General features: G+C 49.8%; 1 protein-coding gene across 5 annotated transcripts in view; it reads right to left on the bottom strand.

Moving 5' to 3' along the window:
* Positions 1-15,603: 15,603 nt before the first annotated feature.
* LOC147099018 (myocardin-related transcription factor A-like) overlaps positions 15,604-22,780 on the bottom strand; it is a 194,055-nt gene continuing 186,878 nt past the window's right edge. For all 5 annotated transcript variants that reach the window (XM_085969566.1, XM_085969561.1, XM_085969564.1 and 2 more), the window contains 2 exons: positions 19,484-19,541; positions 15,604-17,761 (listed from right to left, as the gene is read on the bottom strand). In XM_085969566.1, the coding sequence (XP_085825692.1) occupies positions 17,241-17,761; positions 19,484-19,541 (579 nt within the window). In that variant the 3' untranslated portion in view covers positions 15,604-17,240. The remainder of the gene's footprint in view (positions 17,762-19,483; positions 19,542-22,780) is intronic.

Raw genomic sequence — 22,780 nt, 5'->3', positions numbered from 1 at the left:
TTGTGCTCAAGTCTCTGGAGTGGAACTTGAACTTGAACCCACTCCTGACTCAGAGGCGAGAGTGCTGCCCACTGAGCCACGGAAATGAGATACTTCACCACGTTAAAATATGTTAGCATCAAGCACTCCCAAGCCTGGTCGGGGAGATGCAGGGCAAGACTCTCTCAAACTTGTGCTAACAATGTCAGGTTCATCATCATGGGTACACAGCTAGTGACCATTGATCTCCTATCATAGAAAGTTACAGCACAGGAGGCGGCCATTCAGCAGCACACCTGTGCTGGTTCCAAGAACCATCCAACTAGTCCCACTCCCATTTTTCCACAGCCCTGTAAATTTTTTCTCATTAAGTATTTATGCTTTTAAAAGGTATCCCACACTCTTCCGAAATTTCCTTCCCCCCTCTCCCGCAAAAGCCGACGCCTCACTGGGGTCTAGTTTTTTTTCCATTTGTTCCTGGGATGTGGGCATCGCTGGCAAGGCCAGCATTTATTGCCCATCCCTAGTTGCCCCTTGAGAAGGTGGTGGTGAGCCGCCTTCTTGAAGCGCTGCAGTCCGTGTGGTGAAGGTGCTCCCACAGTGCTTTTAGGGAGGGAGTTCCAGGATTTTGATCCAGCGACGATGAAGGAAGGACGATATATTCCAAGTCGGGATGGTGTGTGACTTGGAGGGGAACTTGGAGGTGGCGGTGTTCCCATGCGCCTGCTGCCCTTGTCCTTCTAGGTGGTAGAGGTCGCGGGTTTGGGAGGTGAAGTTCCATAGGGGACTCCAGCACCTCACCCGTGTGGCCTGTCTACGTATGCAGTAGCACGTGTAGGTAGATTAACCATGAAGTCCATCACAGCCGAGCTGGAAAGAAAGTAGGAACAGGCAATAATGTAGCAATGGTTTCGGAATTTATAGATGATACCAAATTTGCGGGGGGGTGTATCTAATAATGTGGAGGATTGCACCGAAATACAGAAAGACAAACAGGCTTGCAGAGCGGGCAGATGAATGGCAACTTAAATTCAATTCAGCAATGTATGAGGTGGTTCCTTTGGGTAGGAGGTACGAAGAGGCAATATTCCTCTCAATTTGTTTTTGGGTGCGCGGCCCATTCAGTTTCATGCATGTGCAAAAACTTAACATTGGAAAAGGGGGCTCCAGGCTGTGCGGCCCCAGCAGAGAGCGGACGCGGCTTATAGGGATCGTCGGAAAGAGCCCACTTATTCCTTGGAAGGTAGGGGATCGTATGTAGCAATAGTTCCACTTATGGGTGAGTTTAGAACAAGGGGGCGTAGATACAAGATCAAAAAAGGATTTAAGGAGGTTTTTTTTTTACACAGTAGTGAGAATGTGGAGCTCACTGCCACACGGAGCGGTTGATGCATTTAAGGGGAGGCTTGATGCATACAGGCGGGAGAAGGGAATAGCAAGGTGGGGGCACGGCGGGAAGAAGTAATGAGAGTGGGAGGAGGCTCGTGTGAATCATAAACAGCGGCGTGGACCTATTGCAGACGGCCTGTTTCTCTGCTGTAAATTCTATGTAATTCTATGCAGCGCCTCAGGGCATCCCAAAGCACTTAACAAATTATTTCTGAAGTGTAGCCACTGCTTTTGTAGGCAAACGTGACGGCCAATTTGTGCACTGTAGGCTCTCGCAAAGTGCCAAAGTTTAGCGTTCTGACCGGGACAGCGGGAGAACTCTGGAAAAAGTGCCACGAGATCTTTGACGCCTACTTGAGAGGGTTTAAAACAGGGTTCCAGTTTAACATCTCGTCCAAAAAGACAGCGCGGTACTGCACCGAAGTGCTTACCTAGATTACGTGCCCAAGGTCACAGCCTCAGGAGGCGAGAGTGCGACCAATGAGGCAAGCCTGACATGATGTCCATGTCCACACTGGATGGTGATTTAAGTACAGGAACTTTGGCGGATTCTGCTTCCCCCCCTCTCTTCTCTTCCTAGCCCAGTTGGAGTGCCTTTAACACCGCCAACTTAAATAGGAACAGAATCAAGGTAAAAGCAGTTCAGACGAAGGGTCATCGACCTGAACCAGATGCAGGATGTTCCCGATGGCGGGGGAGTCCAGAGCCAGGGGTCACAGTCTAAGGATAAGGGGTAAGCCATTTACATAAGAAGTAGGAGCAGGAGTAGGCCATACGGCCCCTCGGGCCTGCTCCACCATTCAATAGGATCATGGCTGATCCGAATCTAGACTCACGTCCACTTCCCTGCCCTCTCGCCGTAACCCCTTATTCCCTTATCTGCTAGGAAACTGTCTATCTCCATTTTAAATCTATTTAATGTTGCAGCTTCCACAGCTCTCTGGGGTAGCAAATTCCATAGATTTACTACCCTCTGAGTGAAGAAGTTTCTCCTCATCTCAGTTTTGAAAGGGCAGCCCCTTATTCTAAGATTATGCCCCCTAGTTCTAGTCTCATCCATCAGTGGAAACATCCTCCCCGCATCCACCCGCTCAAGCCCCCTCACAATCTTATATGTTTCGATAAGATCGCCTCTCATTCTTCTGAATTCCAATGAGTAGAGTCCCAACCTACTCAACCTTTCCTCATACGTCAACCCCCTCATCTCTGGAATCAACCGAGTGAACCTTCTCTGAACTGCCTCGAGAGTAAGTATATCTTTTCTTAAATATGGAAACCAAAACTGTACGCAGTATTCCAGGTGTGGCCTCACCAATACCCTGTATAACTGCAGCAAGACTGTCCTGCTTTTAAACTCCATCCCCCTTGCAATAAAAGCCAAGATTCCATTGGCCTTCCTGATCACCTGCTGCACCTGCATACTAACCTTCTGTGTTTCATGCACCAGGACCCCCCGATCCCTTTGTACTGTAACACTTTGCAGTTTCTCTCCATTTAGATAATAACTTGCTCTTTGATTTTTTTCTGCCAAAGTGCATAACCTCACACTTTCCAACATTATATTCCATCTGCCAAATTTTTGTCCACTCACTTAGCCTGTCTATGTCCTTTTGCAGGTTTTTTATGTCCTCCTCACTCACTGCTTTCCCTCCCATCTTTGTATCGTCGGCAAACTTGGATACGTTGCACTCGGTCCCTTCCTCCAAATCGTTAATATAGATTTAGGACAGAGGAGGAATTTCTTCACCCAGAGAGTGGTGAACCTGTGGAATTCTCTACCACAGAAGGCAGTTGAGGCCAATTCATTAAATATATTCAAGAAGGAGTTAGATATATTTCTTAAGGCTCAAGGGATATGGGGAGAAGGCAGGGACAGGGTACTGAGTGTGGATGATCAGCCATGATCTCATTGAATGGCAGAGCAGGCTCGAGGGGCCGAATGGCCGACTCCTGCTCCTATCTTCTATGTTTCTATGAAACGTTAACTCTGTTTCTCTCTCCACTGTTTCTATGAAACGTTAACTCTGTTTCTCTCTCCACAGATGCTGCCTGACCTGCTGAGTATTTCCAGCATTTTCTGTTTTTATTTCAGATTTCCAGCATCCGCAGTATTTTGCTTTTGTAACAGAATCAAGGTGTGGCCTTCTGGTCTGCCCGGGCTGTTAAAGCACCCCCTCCTCATCACTTTAAAAACTGATGTCAAGTGAACAGAACCCTTCCCATCACTCCAGATTTGAATAAAAGCAGAGGGAGAGCCTGAATAACACAAACACAGTATTTCTTTAAAAAAAGTTTTTAAAAAGTTCAACACAACAGTGTTTACATACAGTTAAAAAAAGATAAAAAGAAAAAAAAGCAAGCAGTAAAATTCATTCATTACGTCTGCTTTCCCCACCCTCCCCCTTTTCTTTATTTTTGGCTGATCACGAAGATAGCGTCACTACAATTTAAAAGGGAGGAGACTCCAAATATATTCCTCCAAATGGTTCCCAATAAAAGTTTACACCTCAGGGTTGGAATACACACATTCACAGTGGCATCAAAGGAGGAGTTTGTACAAAGTTCTGATAGGTAGCAGTCTGATGGGTGTAGGAGCCCAGCTAGTGTAGAGGCCAGTGATTGGTTATCGCTCGAGTTCAGAGTTCAGAATCTTTTTGGAAAGTGCTCGTGCAGAGCGAGAGATTGATCATCACTCGGATACATTGTGCACCGCCCCAGAACTTTTTATGCAAAGTCGCGGCACTTTTCGTGGGAAACCAGGCCGCCCACGGTAGTGATCGGCAGAGGGCACCTTGGCTGGTGGGGCGTGTTTGTAGGATATTGGGCGCCGCCACGATCACTTAGCCCCCCATCGATGGGCCACATTCCTTCACACGAGCGAGCTTGTTTCATCGACAGGTAGAAATAAAACTGAAATCTCTTGAATTCAGAAGAATGAGAGGGGATCTCATTGAAGCATACAAAATTATCAATAGGGTAGATGCAAGGAGGATGTTTCCCCTGGCTGGGGAGTCTAGAACCAGGGGCCACAGCCTCAGGATAAAGGGTCGGCCATTCAGGACTGAGATGAGAAGAAATTTCTTCACACAGAGGGTGGTGAACCTTTGGAATTCTCTACCCCAGAGGGCTGTGGAGGCTCAGTCATTGAGTACATTCAAAACAGAAGTCGATAGATTTCTGACTAGTAAGGGCATCAAGGGCCGGTGAATGGAGTTGAGGCAGAAGATCAGCCATGATCTCATTGAATGGCGGAGCAGGCTCGAAGGGCCAAATGGCCTACTCCTGCTCCTATTCCTTATGAATGATGAGCACTCAACGGTCTCCAAGCGAGATTGCAAGCACCCACCTTTGGTACCCTCCGCCCCCCCCCCCCCCCCGAATTTACCTCGTTCCTCTCCTGGAGGTGTTGTTTCTAGTTAGGGTGGGGTGGGGTTCCACAGGTACCATCAAGCCCTCTGGTACCTCACCTCAGTGCCTCAGCCACAGGTGCCAGCAGGCAAGCTGACCCAACAGTTCAGAACAATCAAACCCAACCCTACACTGAGCTGATGTCCACAGGTGCACCACTCTCCAGCAGTGGTCACTTGGTAGCTATCAGGAGCAGGATCCGTAGCCAATTCCCCACAGCACCGAGACCAATTATAGCCAGCCCTGGCTGAGGCCAGCTTTTCAGCACAGCATCAGAGCAGGGATCGAACTTGGGGCCCTTCTTTGTCCGGGTGGCTCAGTACCATACTGGGCCGTGCATTTAGACACCGAGCCACTGGGAAAGATGCTCCGAGTTCTGGGAACAAGTCACCGGACTCGCACCTTACAGCATCTCGAGTGACAGGGTTCCAAAGTGATCGTTTTGCAGTCATGAAAAAGATAGCTAGCATTTCCTGTGGTTATGCAGCGCTTTGGGAAAGGTAGACACAGTTAGCTCATCACCCAGGCAGATATCCCCAACTTGTCATCCCAAACTTCAGGGAGTTTGATGTTTGGAGTGAGAGATAAATAAGCAGAACAAAACTGGGCGACCTTGATTTGATCAGCTGATTGCTGGGAGTATGGCTCCCACTGCCTCCTCTTCCCACAGGTCAATGGCGTTCCGCCTTCTTCCCACTCCTGTCATTTTTATGCACTGCTGCCAGGGTTCACCCCGTCCCCTAATCACAAGAAGGAACCCTGTTTGCAGCCACTTTCCTGCTATTCTGTGATTTTGCTGCTTTGAGGGGCACGAGCACGTGTTACCCCCCTTCCGCCCCCATCTCTCCTTTCCCCCCCCCCCCCTTGCCAGGCCTTCCTTCAACGTTTAGAGCAAGATGGTCATTCGCAGTCTATAGGCAGAGCTTGTAGAGAGCTCATACCTGACAGCGCATCAGTAAAGGTGCCCGTTACCCACCCAATAGCTTCAGATTTCCAGCATCCGCAGTATTTTTGCTATTGCAACAGCTTACTGTACTTGCTTCAAAATCCAAACTAGTGCTGCATATAGAACAGTAGGGACGCTGGTGAATAATCAAACAGCCAGAGCCAGCCAGCCCCCACACCAGAGGATACAAGGGCCGGACACTCCACACGCTGCCTGAATCTGGAGATTCGGAGTGTGCTGCCGTGACAGCGACATTCAGAATGATCCAAGGATACAGTCAAGTCAGTGGACAGTACAGGCACCATGTAACCAGCCTGACTAACAGTATCAATTCAACCCCATACTGTGAATAGGGTGCTTTACTCCTCCCATCAGACACTAGACCATGCATTCTCTGCAAAGAAACAACCATTAAGAGTAAATACAGGAACTGTTCGCTATTCTCTTAATAATTAGAGCAAGTGATTGGGTGCAGGCAGTGAAGTGTCACATTGCAACCAGCATTTTCTGGGACTTTCTCACAGAATTGCAGTCCGGAGTAGTGAAAGGCAAGTGTGAAAATTCACATCGTTTCCTACGGGCACTGCACACCAATATATCACCTACCACTGCCATCCTGATCCACACTCCCAGTCTGGGACACTCCCCATCCTGATCCACACCCCCAGTCTGGGACACTCCCCATCCTGATCCACACCCCCCAGTCTGGGACACTCCCCATCCTGATCCACACTCCCAGTCTGGGACACTCCTGATCCACACCCCCCAGTCTGGGACACTCCTGATCCACACCCCCAGTCTGGGACACTCCCCATCCTGATCAATACTCCCAGTCTGGGACACTCCCCATCCTGATCAATACTCCCAGTCTGGGACACTCCTGATCCACACCCCCCAGTCTGGGACACTCCTGATCCACACCCCCAGTCTAGGACCCTCCCCATCCTGATCCACACTCCCAGTCTGGGACACTCCCCATCCTGATCAATACTCCCAGTCTGGGACACTCCCCATCCTGATCAATACTCCCAGTCTGGGACACTCCTGATCCACACCCCCAGTCTGGGACACTCCCCATCCTGATCCACACCCCCAGTCTGGGACACTCCTGATCCACACCCCCCAGTCTGGGACACTCCTGATCCACACCCCCAGTCTGGGACACTCCCCATCCTGATCAATACTCCCAGTCTGGGACCCTCCCCATCCTGATCCACATTCCCAGTCTGGGACACTCCTGATCCACACCCCCAGTCTGGGACCCTCCCCATCCTGATCAATACTCCCAGTCTGGGACCCTCCCCATCCTGATCAATACTCCCAGTCTGGGACCCTCCCCATCCTGATCCACATTCCCAGTCTGGGACACTCCTGATCCACACCCCCCAGTCTGGGACACTCCTGATCCACACCCCCCAGTCTGGGACACTCCCCATCCTGATCCACACCCCCAGTCTGGGACCCTCCCCATCCTGATCCACACTCCCAGTCTGGGACACACCCCATCCTGATCCACACTCCCAGTCTGGGACACTCCCCATCCTGATCCACACTCCCAGTCTGGGACACTCCCCATCCTGATCAATACTCCCAGTCTGGGACACTCCCCATCCTGATCAATACTCCCAGTCTGGGACCCTCCCCATCCTGATCCACACTCCCAGTCTGGGACACTCCCCATCCTGATCAATACTCCCAGTCTGGGACCCTCCCCATCCTGATCCACACTCCCAGTCTGGGACACTCCTGATCCACACTCCCAGTCTGGGACACTCCTGATCCACACCCCCAGTCTGGGACACTCCTGATCCACACCCCCAGTCTGGGACACTCCTGATCCACACTCCCAGTCTGGGACACTCCTGATCCACACCCCCAGTCTGGGACACTCCTGATCCACACCCCCAGTCTGGGACACACCCCATCCTGATCCACACTCCCAGTCTGGGACACTCCCCATCCTGATCCACACTCCCAGTCTGGGACACTCCCCATCCTGATCAACACTCCCAGTCTGGGACACTCCCCATCCTGATCAATACTCCCAGTCTGGGACACTCCCCATCCTGATCAATACTCCCAGTCTGGGACACTCCTGATCCACACTCCCAGTCTGGGACACTCCTGATCCACACCCCCAGTCTGGGACACACCCCATCCTGATCCACACTCCCAGTCTGGGACACTCCTGATCCACACTCCCAGTCTGGGACACTCCTGATCCACACCCCCAGTCTGGGACACACCCCATCCTGATCCACACTCCCAGTCTGGGACACTCCTGATCCACACCCCCAGTCTGGGACACACCCCATCCTGATCCACACTCCCAGTCTGGGACACTCCCCATCCTGATCAATACTCCCAGTCTGGGACACTCCTGATCCACACCCCCAGTCTGGGACACTCCCCATCCTGATCAATACTCCCAGTCTGGGACACTCCTGATCCACACCCCCAGTCTGGGACACTCCTCATCCTGATCAATACTCCCAGTCTGGGATGTTCCTGTGTTCTGAGGGGACCGATTTTCGGGAATACCACCACTCCCTGCTTCAAAAGCTCCCCGTTTTGATTCCAACAAAGTGCCTGATAATGAGGTGTTTTTTCTATCGGTGATACGTTCTCTCGGACCTCGATGCCAAGCCTCATCCTGTTCTCAAGATATGTACATGCGTGTGCTTTAGAGCAGGGGGGCTCCAGTGGATGGTGACCAACAACGGATTTCCCCCCACCCCCTCCCCATGCTGAGGCCAATTGCAGCATCCAACTGTCCGCTCAGGACCGACTGAGGACCCAACAAGACCATTGGATGACCATTGATCAAGTAGACCCAATCGGTACTCTCAGTTTGGGCAGGAGATGAGTTGTTGAGTGATGGTTGTAGAGTTCGAGACACACACACGCCCCAAATCGGCAACGATTCTGCCTCTGTCCACCTTTCGCTCTTCTAGCTTTGAGAAATGAAGAGCAGCAGTCGGCAACAACGTACGGAATGGCTCATGGCAAAGACAGACTGGCCCATTCTCCAGCAGTTTACCAAGAGGCACACACTGAAGTGCTGAGAACCCGGTTTCGATTCCCAGCGGAGTCGGTGACGAGCACCGGCCACCGGACAAAGGGCTTCCATTGAGCATCGCCCATCAGACGCTGCCTGCACTGAGGCAGGCGAAAGCATCGTCGAACCAACTCAGGTTATTGGCAACCACTGGTTCAAAACACTTCATTGGTCAACGACCTACCACCAAACAAACTGTGCAGGCACCCGAAAAAAGGAGACCTAAATAAAGTGAAGATAGATCAAACAGCACATCATTTTAAAAAGTGCCCGGCCCCATCTACACCACCAACATACTTTTAAAAAATCCAATCTATGCTCTGATTCATAATTAAAATAGGCTTTCAGTATATACATAATCTACTAAACTTATTTCAAACTGAAGGGTTTAAGTTCCAACTTAAGAGATAAGCTTGCATGTCAAACACTGGAATGGGCTCCAATCCTCCTCCCTTTATCTTCAGTCTCCATTCCAGATTTGAGAGCAAACAAACTCAGTGAAGGAACAATTCGAGTAACATCTCCTCACAGCCCCTCCTCCTCCTCCTCCTCCCCTTCACTCAGCAAGCCATCTCTTAGGGCTCAGTCTGGAGCTAGTGTCTGCAGAGTGCCATGTTCAGTAGGCAGGCCCATGGTTACACTGCCAACTGTGCCCAGCACCGAGCTTAGTAACAAACGAGCAGCTAATTTAATGATACGAGTACACTGTCCTCTCAACATTAGGAACCGTGGAAAATATTGCTTATATTAACGGTCCAAAGGTCCACTTGCACCAACCCAACTGGAGTTGGTTTCCACTTGTTCCACAAGGCAGATCACTAACCTGACCCCCAAGTTATACTGTCCATGTGTCCATGTAGATCCCAAACCACTCAAGGTCACTGAAGCAGCTCGTGTTCTCTCCCCCCTGCTACAAGCAAAGGGTAACCACAAATCCAGGTTTTTGCTTTTCCTTTTAAGGTGCACTTATCTAAGCTTCAGGTTTGTTCCTATCATCAAACCGTCCCCCTCCCCAATTGCGCAGCAGGTTTGGGACTGAAATAAAGGCACATTTAAGAATTTACGCAAAGTGAGAAACATCAGGATTTTTTTTAAACAGACAGAAGCAACTTTCAGGATTAATAAAGGAGGAGTGTTTTGAAACACCAGAAGCGGTAGCACTCCGCACCGGGTGAGAGCTCTGATTCAGGGTCCCGCCCGTAACGTGACCGCGGCTTTCCCTTCCGGCTGCTGATAGGCCCCAGTGTGCAGTTCCAGCATTTTTCTATTTCCAGAGCTCCAGCAGACACGGATTTGCTTTTCGCTCACATTTAGATTTAAAGTCTGGTTGTTATGAAATGAATGCCTCCTTTACCTCACAGGGTTGCACCCCCTAGCCCCCACCACCCACTGATACATGCCACTCAGAGGCACTGAAACCCTCCCCAGCAGTGAGTTTCTCACATAGCCAGGGCATGTGCTGTTGGTGAGTCCGTCCCGGCTCCCAGGTGTAAGAGGGAGCTTGGAGAGTCGGGCTGGAGAAATGAGAGGTGATCTTATTGAAACATACAAGATACTGAGGGGGCTCGACAAGGTAGATGCAGAGAGGATGGTTCCCCTCGTGGGGAAATCTAGAACTCGGGGACAGAGTTTTAGAATAAAGGGTCGCCCAGTTAGAACTGAGATGAGGAGGAATTTCTTCTCTGAGGGTCGTAAATCTGTGGAATTCTCTGCCCCAGAGAGCTGTGGAGGCCGGGTCATTGAATACATTTAAGGTGGAGATAGGCAGATTTTTACAAGATAAGGGAGTGAAGGGTTATGGGGAGCGGGCGGGGAAGTGGCTTTGAGCCCAAGATCAGCCATGATCTTATTGAATGGCGGAGCAGGCTCGAGGGGCCAAGTGGCCTATTCCTGCTCCTATTTCTTATGTTCTTATGAAAGGGTCAAGGAGTGAGCTTTCACCTGGATTAGAAGCCATCCTTCAGGCAGTTACTGCTCAGAAATTGCCACGTGCACTGCCTCTGGGACTGCTCCATAGAAATTTACAGCAGAGAGAGAGGCCATTCAGCCCATCGTGCCTATGCTGGCTCTTTGAAGGAGCAGTCGTGTTCCGTCCCACACCTCCGATTTTAGTCCGTGACCCTGTAAATTCCTCATCCTCAAGTTCCTGTCCAGCTCCCTTTTAAAATTATTGAAGGAATCAACTTCCACCACCTTTTTCAGGTAAAATCAAGTAACAAAACAAAGTACATGGGGGGGGGGGGGGGTTAAATGTAGAGATTTACAGGATGGGCGACAGGAGTTTGAGCTGCTGCACTAAAGCACTTACCCTAGACTTCCTCAGAGGGCACAGGATTAATGAGCGGTCAATATATCATCCACGGCCTTGGATCCGTGGAACCTCCACTCGCGAGATCAGACTAGGCATCGCCCAGGGGATCTTGCAATCCCCACAACCTGCCCACCCCACCCCCCCGCCGTACATTTCCGCATGACACCACCAGCTGGGCTACGATACGCTATTATCTGATTGCATGCCACTTTCAACAGAAATGACAATGGAACTAGAACACAGCTCACCACTGAACCATGGTACTGGAGATGGGAAACATTCAGCCAATGGTTGGCCAGGGCTCGGTGAAGAATAAGCAGAAATTGTTAAACCCTCGCGCCGTGCTTCAGTCAAGACCTCGAATTGGCACGGACTGCTCCAATTTTGGAATAGAAGACATGTACAGTGCCCCTGGTTGCTCCAGTGGTAAGTGTATTGCCTAGTGATTGAATCCAATACCTTCTGAAGTGGCCCAGCAAGCCACCCGTTTGTTAAAAACAAGCGAATATGAGGAGGGTGGGTAAATGTGAACAGATCAATTTGCTGGTGTTAGCGGGTAAAGGCCAACACAGACTGGGTGGGCCCACTTCCACGTTGTAACATGGGTGGGAGAAAGGAATAGAAGGATCTGTTGATGGGGTGAGATGAGAAGGGGTGGGAGGAGGCTGGTGTGGAGCATAAACACCGGCACGGACCAGTTGGGCCGAATGGCCTGTTTCTGTGCTGTACATTCTGTGTAATTGCCGTTTGTGGGAACTTGCTGTGCGCAAATTGGCTGCCGTGTTTCCCACATAACAACAGCGACTCCACTTCAAAAGTACTTAATCGGCTGTAAAGCGCTTTGAGATGTCCGGTGGTCGTGAAAGGCGCTATATAAATGCAAGTCTTTCTTTCTTTGAATGTGTATTTCTATGCTATAGAAGCCTCACCACCAATCTCTTGTCCCCACAAGGGATCGGCAATAAATGTGGCCTTGCCAGTGTCACCCACATCCCAAGGACAAATGATTAAAACCAAAGGTCCAAACCCCACATCTAATTCGCTGATCGTAGCCAACAAAAGTGGGGAGGAGTGGGAGGAGAAGAGGGCAGTGTGCACATCACTAATCAGTCTCAGCACGCCTGGGGTAGGAACGAGTAGGAAGAGGAAGAGGAAGGATGTTCTTGCCATGGAGAGAGTGCAGCGAAGATTCACCAGACTGATACCTGGGATGGCAGGAATGACGTATGAGGAGAGATTGGGTCGATTGGGCTTGTACTTGCTGGAGTTTAGAAGAATGAGAGGGAATCTCATTGAAACTTATAAAATTCTAACAGGACTAGACAGACTAGATGCAGGAAGGATATTCCCGATGGCGGGGGAGTCCAGAACCAGGGGTCACAGTCTAAGGATAAGGGGTAAGCCATTTAGGACTGAGATGAGGCGGAATTTCTTCACCCAGAGAGTGGTGAACCTGTGGAATTCTCTGCCACACAGGGCAGTTGAGGCCAATTCATTAAATATATTCAAGAAGGAGTTGGATATATTTCTTAAGGCTAAAGGGATCAAGGGATATGGGGAGAAAGCAGGGACAGGGTACTGAATTTGGATGATCAGCCATGATCTCATTAAATGGCGGAGCAGGCTCGAGGGGCCGAATGGCCTACTCCTGCTCCTATCTTCTATGTTTCTATGTTTTAGGAGACAGGGAATTTTTAAAAATTCAGTTTCAGGACTCCTGCCTGATTGCTATCCAGTGATCCCTGCTTGAAAGTGCATATAGGACAGGGTCGGGACCAGCCGCCAATGTGTCCCCAAAGGAAGGCCACTTGTGTAGATTGATAAGGATTGTGGAACCATAATTCAGCGAGTCCAAGGGGAGCGGGCAGAAAACGGGAAAGGAAGAAAGAGGGGCAAGTGTAGTGAAACATATCCATGGAGCAAACCCGTCTGAACTCTGGTATGAAGCAAAGCTGGTCAAAATCCTAGAATTGTTAGGTCGGGTCTGTAGTGTTGAGAGCAAGATCCACACAGCTCAACCTTTAGAGCACGGCAGCAGTCAAACAAGAGAAGACCATTCAACCCTGCCCTCTACAACAGCAACTTTAACACAGTCCCAAGGAGCTTCACAGGAGCATCAAACAAAATGTTGACACTGAGCCACATAAAGAGGTATTAGGACAGGTGACCAAAAGCTTGGTCAAAGAGGTAGGTTTTAAGGAGTGTCTTAAAGGAGAGAGAGGCGGAGAGGTTTAAGGAGGGAATTCCAGAGCTTAGGTAGCTGAAGGCACGGCCGCCAATGGTGGAGTGATGAAAATTGGGATGCGCAAGAGCATCTTAACTCTCCCATTATAACACCCAGCTACATTTTTCATCCAAATTCAAGACAGTGTAAGCACCAGGTTTCAGACAAGGCATCGAGAATGCAAACCTGACAAGGTCACGGGTGACAAGGTCACGGGTTTATTTTGGGGAGGGGGGCTGAGAGAAGAAATAAAGCGAGAGAAAAGACATTTGGCGGGAGAAAGAGTAGGCACTGCCCAAATTAGTGTACAGTTTTGCATTCTGTATTTCAAGTCTTTGTTAGGTTCTGATGGGCAGGGCCTAGATGAGAGAGGAACCAGAGGTATTCCCCACGGTGCCTTCTGCAGCATGTTCAGTCTCGGGGTCAGAACCAGCACCAACTAACCAGGGTCCACTCTTCTTGCAAAGGACGTCAGAACTGATTTACGGAAGTAACTGCATTCAGTAGGACAGAGCTTCAACACCTGCTCTTGTGCTTGCTTTGAATCATGGCCTCTGTGAATCAAGGACCGTGACTGAAGTATCAGGGACTGCTTCACCACCAGGTTAGGACCAGCGGGCTTGGATTGTCTTGGATTACAGTATGGCTGGTTTCTTTCAAAGCAGCTAAAACCCAGTGCTGATGAGAGAGCCCCGCCTCATAAGAATCTATCGAAAATCTGCATCAGATTCCTTGTTAAATGTATGGCTGTAGCACCATAGTAGTGGAACCCCCAAATATTGCACATTTTTCTACATCCACAAACCCCAACGTGTGAAAACACTTCGCGCTAGTACTGAGTGGCCATAGTATTGGTTGGTACCATTACAGGATGCTGGTTATAATTGGAACAACTGAGACATGACAACTTGCTTCACATTCCCATTGGGTGGTTGACTGATAGGAGTAGGAGCGATAGGATTCAACACTGAACTACCATAGTCTGGAGCACAAATTAACATTTACAAAAACCACCGGCATTTATATGTATGCTCCGTTCCCTAACTTAATTTAGACAGCAAAATTCAATGGATGTTCACCGGGCTTCTGCTGTCATGAGCTTCACATGGCTTGGTACTGGTTGGAGATCCTTTTTGTCCACTGGAGAACCGATTTAGGGGATGGGGAACCAGGTAGCAGGGATTGAAACTCACGATCCTCAGCGTTTTCCTAATTGCTCAGGATGCTTGGATTCCTGAAGGTCCCTACTGCCGCAAACATCCAGAAGAGCGCTCATCATTTCTGTGCAGCTTATTTACACCAACGGCTGAGAAGTAGAGGAGGAAGTATCCCAGAGAAAATGGCTCAACATCAGAAACGTTGCTTGCTTTGCATTGATTGATGTCTCCCTTCTACGGGTCCCACCACTGCCACTTGTCCCATTTTGGATAGAACTTCACTTGGATTCAACGACGCACTCGGATACTTGGCTGGCGCAACTGTCCTTTCTCCCAACCCCCACCACAAAGTTAAAAACTCCTCGCGGAAATCAAACAACCAACTGGCGCAGTGGGCTTCCGCCCGCCAACAAGCAGCTAGTGGTCAAGGGGAACTGGTGAGCAAAGCAAAGAACTGGCGGGCCAAAGCAGCAACACCCAATCTCTCTTCAGGCTATATAATGGCCACAGTAACTTCACCTTTGGCTACCAGAAAGGTTGTCTTGGCCGCTAGTTTGCAATAGTGATTTAAGAGTGATCTGTCCTCTCTGCCTCGGACCATGAAGCTTGCAGTGTGTGTGTATGTGAGAAATTGACTTCAGGCGAGTGTGTCAATTGCAAAAAAAAAAAAAAAAAATTGCAGCATTGCCTAGGACTCAAGACGGTAGTAATCTCTGGTCGGTCTAATTAAACTTCAAAAGCAACCAGGAATTCAAGCACTTTCCATCCCTCGGTCACCATCTCCAATCCTCTAAAGGCTCTTGCCTCTCCACAGTCTCCTTTAGCTCAGTTTGCACGTCTCTCACACACACACACACACTCCTCCCTGGCTCCAAAGCTAATTCTGTCCCACTCTCAGCCAGCAGAAATACTTGGTCTGGGATGAAAAGGCATCAGCTTGGTCACAAGGCTTGCAAGCTATTGCTGAAACTCATCGTGTGCGGCCGACAAACTGGAGAGTTATACAAGCTCCGGGTACCAGAAACCCATTGAAGCAAACTTCTTCAACTGCTATTCTACTGGGCTGGACAAGTTGTCATTTGATGCCCATTTTCAAGGCTTTAAGTTAAAAGTGAGCCCCGTACACCAGTGTTACTTTATCAGTGAGATTTATAGAACACAGCTGAAGTTAGCTATGCAACTTATACACAGATATGACTTCGATGCACATTTTACAGTATGCAATTCTGTTTTACATTCTAGATGATTGTAACTTTACAGTTTAAAAAAAAATCATTGCATTCGCTGGCAAGAAAGATTTAAAAAGAAAAATTTCCTCCAGCAAAATTTAAAACGCCTTTTTGTGTCACTCGAGAGGAATACTGCACCGGAGTGGCGACGAGTGTCAATTTACTGCCCTGTCCGACATTTAACCCTCGACCGTTCAAACTCCCTTCGGTGTTCAAAGGGTAGGGTGTGCAGGAGGCAGAGGAACTTCCCGCGCGGGCAACGCTGCTTGGGTCGATGAGGGGATGAAATGTGGGCGTATACCTTCCTCCCCCACACCCCACCGCACCCCCAAACCAAAGGGCCCAGAGAACGCACACCTGGCTCACCGGGAACCCCAGTTGGCAGCTGAAAGCTAGTTATCCGTTGTGTACTGTCCGCATCAAATGGCATGTTCGAGTGTCACTTGCCCCGGGGCTTCGATCTGGTATCAACACTATAAAAGCCCGCGGTGTAGTGACAGCTATGTTACTTTCCTTGTGCAAACTCTGGGACGTGCTGGATCCAGTCCTAGGCAGGCCAATGCTTCTGTGTCCACGAGCAGAATGGAACGTGATTTTTTTTTGCAGACCCAAGTTGTTCAAGTTTCGAATCCGCAAAGCAGAGATCATTTGTGAAGGTGGCAGCCGTCCTCGAGGTGCCCTCGAGACGGCGCTCGCCCAAATCCAACAACGCAGCTCAAGATTGAAAGTCGCGAATGAATGGCACGTACAGGTGCAGTGAGGGGCTGCCCCCGGGGCTAAATTCGACATCTCTCCTCCGGTTAAAACAAACAATGCCAGGCTCTCGGCCACGAAAGAAACTATTTCACGACAAGCCAAAACGCCGCAGTTACAATCCGAGCCGCTCACAAACACTGGTCTTGTTTTGCGATCTTAAAGAGAAATCATGCGGGACCGAGGCATCTGTCCCCAGGACAGGCAACAATAACATTTGAACTCATCCTGAACAGGCCGGTGGTGGTTGGGTTGGGTTGGGGGGAGGATGGAGGCAGTTATTTTTTGATCCCTGCTCACTTAATGTACCTTTGGGTTTTAAAAAAAAAAAACTTCCCCCAGTCAGTGCAAAAACACAACCTTGGCAATGGAGAAATCGAATGTGACAGGTGCTGGGAGTGGGATCCCTCTCCACAGGACCAGGCCCGGAAGCCTCGTGGAGAGCTTTAGCTCAAAGAAGTTCACGTTGTCCAGGTCAATCTTCAAGAAGGTCCCATCTTCTGGTTGGGCATCTAATCCAGGTGCAGATCCCCAGCAGCGGTGGTTGGGCTCAGAGTTGAGCCACGAGCTCCAGCCCGTGCTTGCGCGCGACTTTTGAACAAAGATCCTCCAGTGCTTCACCAAAGGCCGTGCATTCCCGGTGCGCGTGTAGATCCTGGTCAAGTAAAGTGACAGCTAAGAACACACGCTGAAGGACCCTGACCCGATTCAGCCTCTGCGCACTGAAGGTTCACACTGACCGGGAGGCTTTGCGATGGATCGGCCTCAACGTTTTGGCTGTTGACGTTAATCCCAGTGTAATTGCAGGTCGTGACTGTCTAGAAAGTCAGTAGAGAAGACACTGGGGGCGACAGAGCTCAAAGGAGCCAGACCCACAGAAGAGCCACCCATAGTAAGGTCCAGCCACTCCATGTTGTCCAAGTTAGTGTCGGCAAGGTCCAGGGTCAGGCTGGCGCTGTCAGCGGTGAAGTGCATGTCTGAAGTGTCCATGGGCGAGTGTGGGTGCTCCAGAATGCTGGAGCTGCTCAGCATTTGGTTGTGTAAGTCATCGATGAGCGAGAGGGGTTCGGTCCCGTCGTGGTCCACCGATAATAGCGGGACACCGGTGGTGCTCACTAGAAAGTCCTCGAGGCGGCTCTCCTGATTGCTGGACTGACCGTCGCTGATGGGCTCCAGCAACAGCTGCGGAGACGGCGGCTGGACTTTGAGAGCTGCCAGCGGCGGAGACGCGGCGAGCGTGGGCGAAACACTCTGCGGAGACGGCGTGTTTAAAGACGTGGAAATGTCCTTGGCATTGAGTGAAATTTCTGTAAATGAAGATACAAAAGAAAATAAGCCAGATCACTTTTTATTTCCATTATCCCAGTTTCAGTTCATCACACTGTGGTTTGGGAGGGAGGGTCTCGATCTCCCATTGAGATTCTTGACTACTCAGGGAGGGGTAAAGGCTTGTGTAATACAGAGTCAGAGAGACCGGAAGCCCCATATTCGATCCCCTGTTTATTCGGAGCTCAGGCAGTTAAAATACAATTGGTCTCAGTCATCCTGGGTTTCAGAGGGTCACAAATCTAAATGCAGCCAGGGTTCCATGCTTCTGATCATGATCCACTGGCATCTACTGGATGGATGGACACTGACCCAGAAAGGATCAGGTCCGCAGGGGAGTAGCACGATGGCACTCACCATCTGGGTCCGCACAAGAAAAATGACACTTTAGCACCGAACCTGGGGATTGCCAGTGCCCATGGAATGGTACAACAGGACAGGAGGGGAGGAAAATAAATAAGAAACCCCTGGCTGGAGTGTCCAGAACTAGGGGGGCATAGTCTCAGGATAAGGGGTCGGCCATTTAAGACTGAGATGAGGAGGAATTTCTTCACTCAGAGGGTTGTGAATCTGTGGAATTCTCTGCCCCAGAGGGCTGTGGATGCTCAGTCGTTGAGTATATTCAAGGCTGAGATCGATAGATGTTTGGACTCCAGGGTAATCGAGGGATATGGAGATCGGACGGGAAAGTGGAGTTGAGGTCGATGATCAGCCATGATCGTATTGAATGGCGGAGCAGGCTCGAGGGGCCGTATGGCCGACTCCTGCTCCTAATTCTTATGTTCTTGAACACAGCAGGTAGACCTGAGCAAACAGCACTAGCTTGTCAGCGCTCAGTACCAGAGTATTGGAGGTTGGATCAAACCCGGCACCAGTCAACCTCTCCCGGACAGCTAGAGCTGACAAAGACTCGCTAATAGGGAGAGAAGAACTTCGCTATATCGAATTTCATTTGCCATTTAGTACAAAGTGGGCGGATAAATGACAAATAAAATTCGATATAGCAAAATTACCTTTTAGGAGGAATATGGAGGCCATTTATTCATTGGAAGGCAAGAAATTTAATGGGGTAGAGGGGCCAAGCGATTTGGGAAATACAGATAAATAAACTGCGAAAAGTAGCAACACAAGTTGGCGAGGCCAAAAAGTGTACGTACAGAACACTGGGGTTTATTTCTAGAGGAATAGAACACAGAAGCAGGGAGGCGATGTTACATTTATACAGCGCCTTGGTTAGACCACACTTGGAGGTGTGTGTTCAATGCTGGCTGTGGACCTTGGAAAGGAAAGTTCCTTCAGCAACAGGAGATATCTGGAAACTCTTGGGGCGAGAGGTCACCGATCCCACCGGGGTGCCGGGCATAAACAACAACTTGCGTTGATGTAGCACCTTTGAACGCAGTAAAACGGCCCAAGGCGCTTCACAGGAGCATTCAGACAAAATTTGACACCGAGCCACTGAAGGAGATATTTGGACAGGCGAGCAGAAGCTTGGTCAAAGAGGTAGGTTTTAAGGAGGAGAGAGGCGGAGAGGGCTAGGGAGGGAATTCCAGAGCTTCGGAGCATGGATCAGAAATCATTACAGCGTTGGAACCCAATCTGCAGTCCCAGCTCAACCAGTTGAAGTGTGTGGGGGGAATCACCAATGTTACCATTATCGATGTACCCCAACCCCACCCTGCAAGGCTCCATCATTAGCTTACCTCCACTTTCAATGAGGATGTCGAACAAATCGTCCATCTGTTGGCTTCTGGAGTTCTCCTGAGAACAGTAAAACAGCACGTGATCATTGGTTGTGAACCAAGACTGGAAAAAAGATTAGACTCACCAGCCAAAGGAGCAACTTTCTATTTCCTCCCCTTTTTAGGTACGCCTCACATCAACTCCAACTGCTTCAGGCGCTCTGAATCCCACCTGAAACACCCTGGGAAGGTGCCCTCTAACCTGCTCTACCGTGGCAACTTCCCCAGAGAACCTAGGCTAAAGCAGCACAGGCGATCACCAGTGTGAACCAGCACTCAGTGATTAGGCCCAATGCCAACTCCCATGATTTTCTACACTTAGTGAGAGTGGCATGATCTGCTGCAATTCTACGAGAATACCAGTCTCTGACAGAGAGAGAGAGGGCAGAGAGAGAGAGAGAGCGAGAGAGAGAGGCAGAGAGAGGAGAGGAGGAGGAGAGAGGGCAGAGAGAGAGAGAGAGAGGCAGAGAGAGAGAGAGAGAGAGAGAGAGGCAGAGAGAGAGAGAGAGAGGCAGAGAGAGAGAGAGAGAGGGCAGAGAGAGAGAGAGAGAGAGAGAGAGGCAGAGAGAGAGAGAGAGAGAGGCAGAGAGAGAGAGAGAGAGAGAGAGGCAGAAGAGAGAGAGAGAGTGAGAGAGGCAGAGAGAGAGAGAGAGAGAGAGGCAGAGAGAGAGAGAGAGAGAGAGGGCAGAGAGAGAGAGAGAGAGAGAGAGAGAGGCAGAGGGAGAGGAGAGAGAGAGAGAGAGAGAGAGAGAGCAGAGGGAGAGAGAGAGAGAGAGAGAGAGAGGCAGAGAGAGAGGCAGAGAGAGAGAGAGTGAGGCAGAGAGAGGCAGAGAGAGAGAGAGAGGCAGAGAGAGAGAGAGAGAGGCAGAGAGAGGAGAAGAGAGAGAGAGAGGCAGAGAGAGAGAGAGAGAGAGAGGCAGAGAGAGAGAGAGAGGCAGAGAGAGAGAGAGAGAGAGAGAGAGGCAGAGAGAGAGAGAGAGAGGGCAGTGAGAGAGAGAGAGAGAGGCAGAGAGAGAGAGAGGCAGAGAGAGAGAGAGAGGCAGTGAGAGATAGAGACACACAGACGGAGGAGACAGAAAGGGTAGGAAAAAGTGAATTGAAAAAGTAAACAATTAAAAGCAGTAAATTGAAAGCAATCAAACTAAAACAGGAAAAAAGTTTTTTTTTAATATAAAGAGTGAATGGAGCTAGAGAAGTGAAGTGAAAGCGGAAGACGAGAAGCCAGTGGCCCACATTGCCTCCAGTAAAACACTGGCCTGGTCTCTATGTGGAGCAGGGACTGACAGGGGAGTCAGGATCAGCCACTAACAATACATTAGAAAGTTCCAATACCAAGCCACAGTCTCATTAGAGGAAGACTTCGTGTGATCATTGCCCTTGCTGGGTAAGTGTTTGAATCTCTGCAGTCCGTGAACTCCCTGCGCTTATACTTCATAACCTCCACCCACTCAACCCTCTCCACCCTTATGCAGAAGATTCCTGATCCATGCCATCCTCCAAAGCGCCTCTCTCAGTCAGATGAAAACTCCCAGGAGATGCTGCGGTCGGACCTTGGCTGACGTTTCATCATAAGTAACGGCCTGGACTGTGGGTGACATCTTTGGAATTCTCTACCACAAAGGGCTGTGGATGTTGAATCGTTGAGTACATTCAAGGCTGAGCTCGATAGATGTTTGGACTCTAGGGAAATCGAGGGGTATGGAGATCGGGCGGGAAAGTGGAGTTGAGGTCAATGATCAGCCGTGATCTTATTGAATGGCGGAGCAGGCTCGAGGGGCCGTGTGGCCTGCTCCTGCTCTTATTTCTTATGTTCTTAATAATAAGGGGGCAGCCAGTTCAACCCAATAAACTGTCAGGGACTCCTCATACAGGGCAGCCCCAATTTCTGCAACAAAGAATCCTATGTACCTAAACACACGCATCAAAAGGGCTGGGGTTTCTGCATGCAGAGTGAGCTCAAAGTTGGGATCTATTTACCAACTGGGCCAGTACATTCACTGGAGATCAGAAAGACCCGGGATTGATTCCCAACCATGCCAGGTCATAGAATGATCCAGCACAGAAAGCGGCCATTCGGCCCTGTGCTGGCTCTTCGAAAGAGCTCTCCAATTAGTCCCACTCCCCCGCTCTCTCCCCATGGCCCTGCAGTTCTTTCCAAGTATTTATCCCATTCCCTTTTGAAAGTTACTATTGAATCTGCTTCCACCGCCCTTCAGGCAGCGCGTTCCAGATCACAACTCGCTGCGTAAAAAATTCTCACCTCCCCTCTTGCCCTTCCGCCAATGACCTTAAACCTGTGTCCTTCTACCAATGACCTTAAACCTGTGTCCTTCCGCCAATGACCTTAAACCTGTGTCCTTCTACCAATGACCTTAAACCTGTGTCCTTCCGCCAATGACCTTAAACCTGTGCCCTTCCGCCAATGACCTTAAACCTGTGTCCTTCCGCCAATGACCTTAAACCTGTGTCCTTCCGCCAATGACCTTAAACCTGTGTCCTTCCGCCAATGACCTTAAACCTGTGCCCTTCGCCAATGACCTTAAACCTGTGTCCTTCCGCCAATGACCTAAACCTGTGTCCTTCCGCCAATGACCTTAAACCTGTGTCCTTCCGCAATGACCTTAAACCTGTGTCCTTCCGCCAATGACCTTAAACCTGTGTCCTTCCGCCAATAACCTTAAACCTGGTGTCCTTCCGCCAATGACCTTAAACCTGTGCCCTTCCGCCAATGACCTTAAACCTGTGTCCTTCCGCCAATGACCTTAAACCTGTGTCCTTCCGCCAATGACCTTAAACCTGTGTCCTTCCGCCAATGACCTTAAACCTGTGTCCTTCTACCAATGACCTTAAACCTGTGTCCTTCCGCCAATGGCCTTAAACCTGTGTCCTTCTACCAATGACCTTAAACCTGTGTCCTTCCGCCAATGACCTTAAACCTGTGTCCTTCTACCAATGACCTTAAACCTATGTCCTTCCGCCAATGACCTTAAACCTGTGTCCTTCCACCAGTGGAAAGAGTTTCTCCTTATTTACGCTATCAAAATCGCTCATCATTTGGAACACCTCCATTAAATCTCCCCTTCTCTGCTCTACGGAGGACAATCCAAGCTTCTCTAGCAACGTTCCCTGTAGGCTGCACTTTGTTCCGCGCAGCCTGTTCCCTTTAAATTTCTGCGCACGGGCAGTATTTACAATGGAAAAGCCGGTGAGCGGGCTGTGCAGGACGTGCGTGCACGGCCGCACTTAGAGGGAATATTG

This window comes from Somniosus microcephalus, chromosome 28, assembly GCF_052327205.1.
Source record: "Somniosus microcephalus isolate GS21.2 chromosome 28, FLI_Smic_1.0, whole genome shotgun sequence".
Classification (NCBI taxonomy): domain Eukaryota; kingdom Metazoa; phylum Chordata; class Chondrichthyes; order Squaliformes; family Somniosidae; genus Somniosus; species Somniosus microcephalus.
This window is presented reverse-complemented; position numbering and strand designations above follow the sequence as displayed.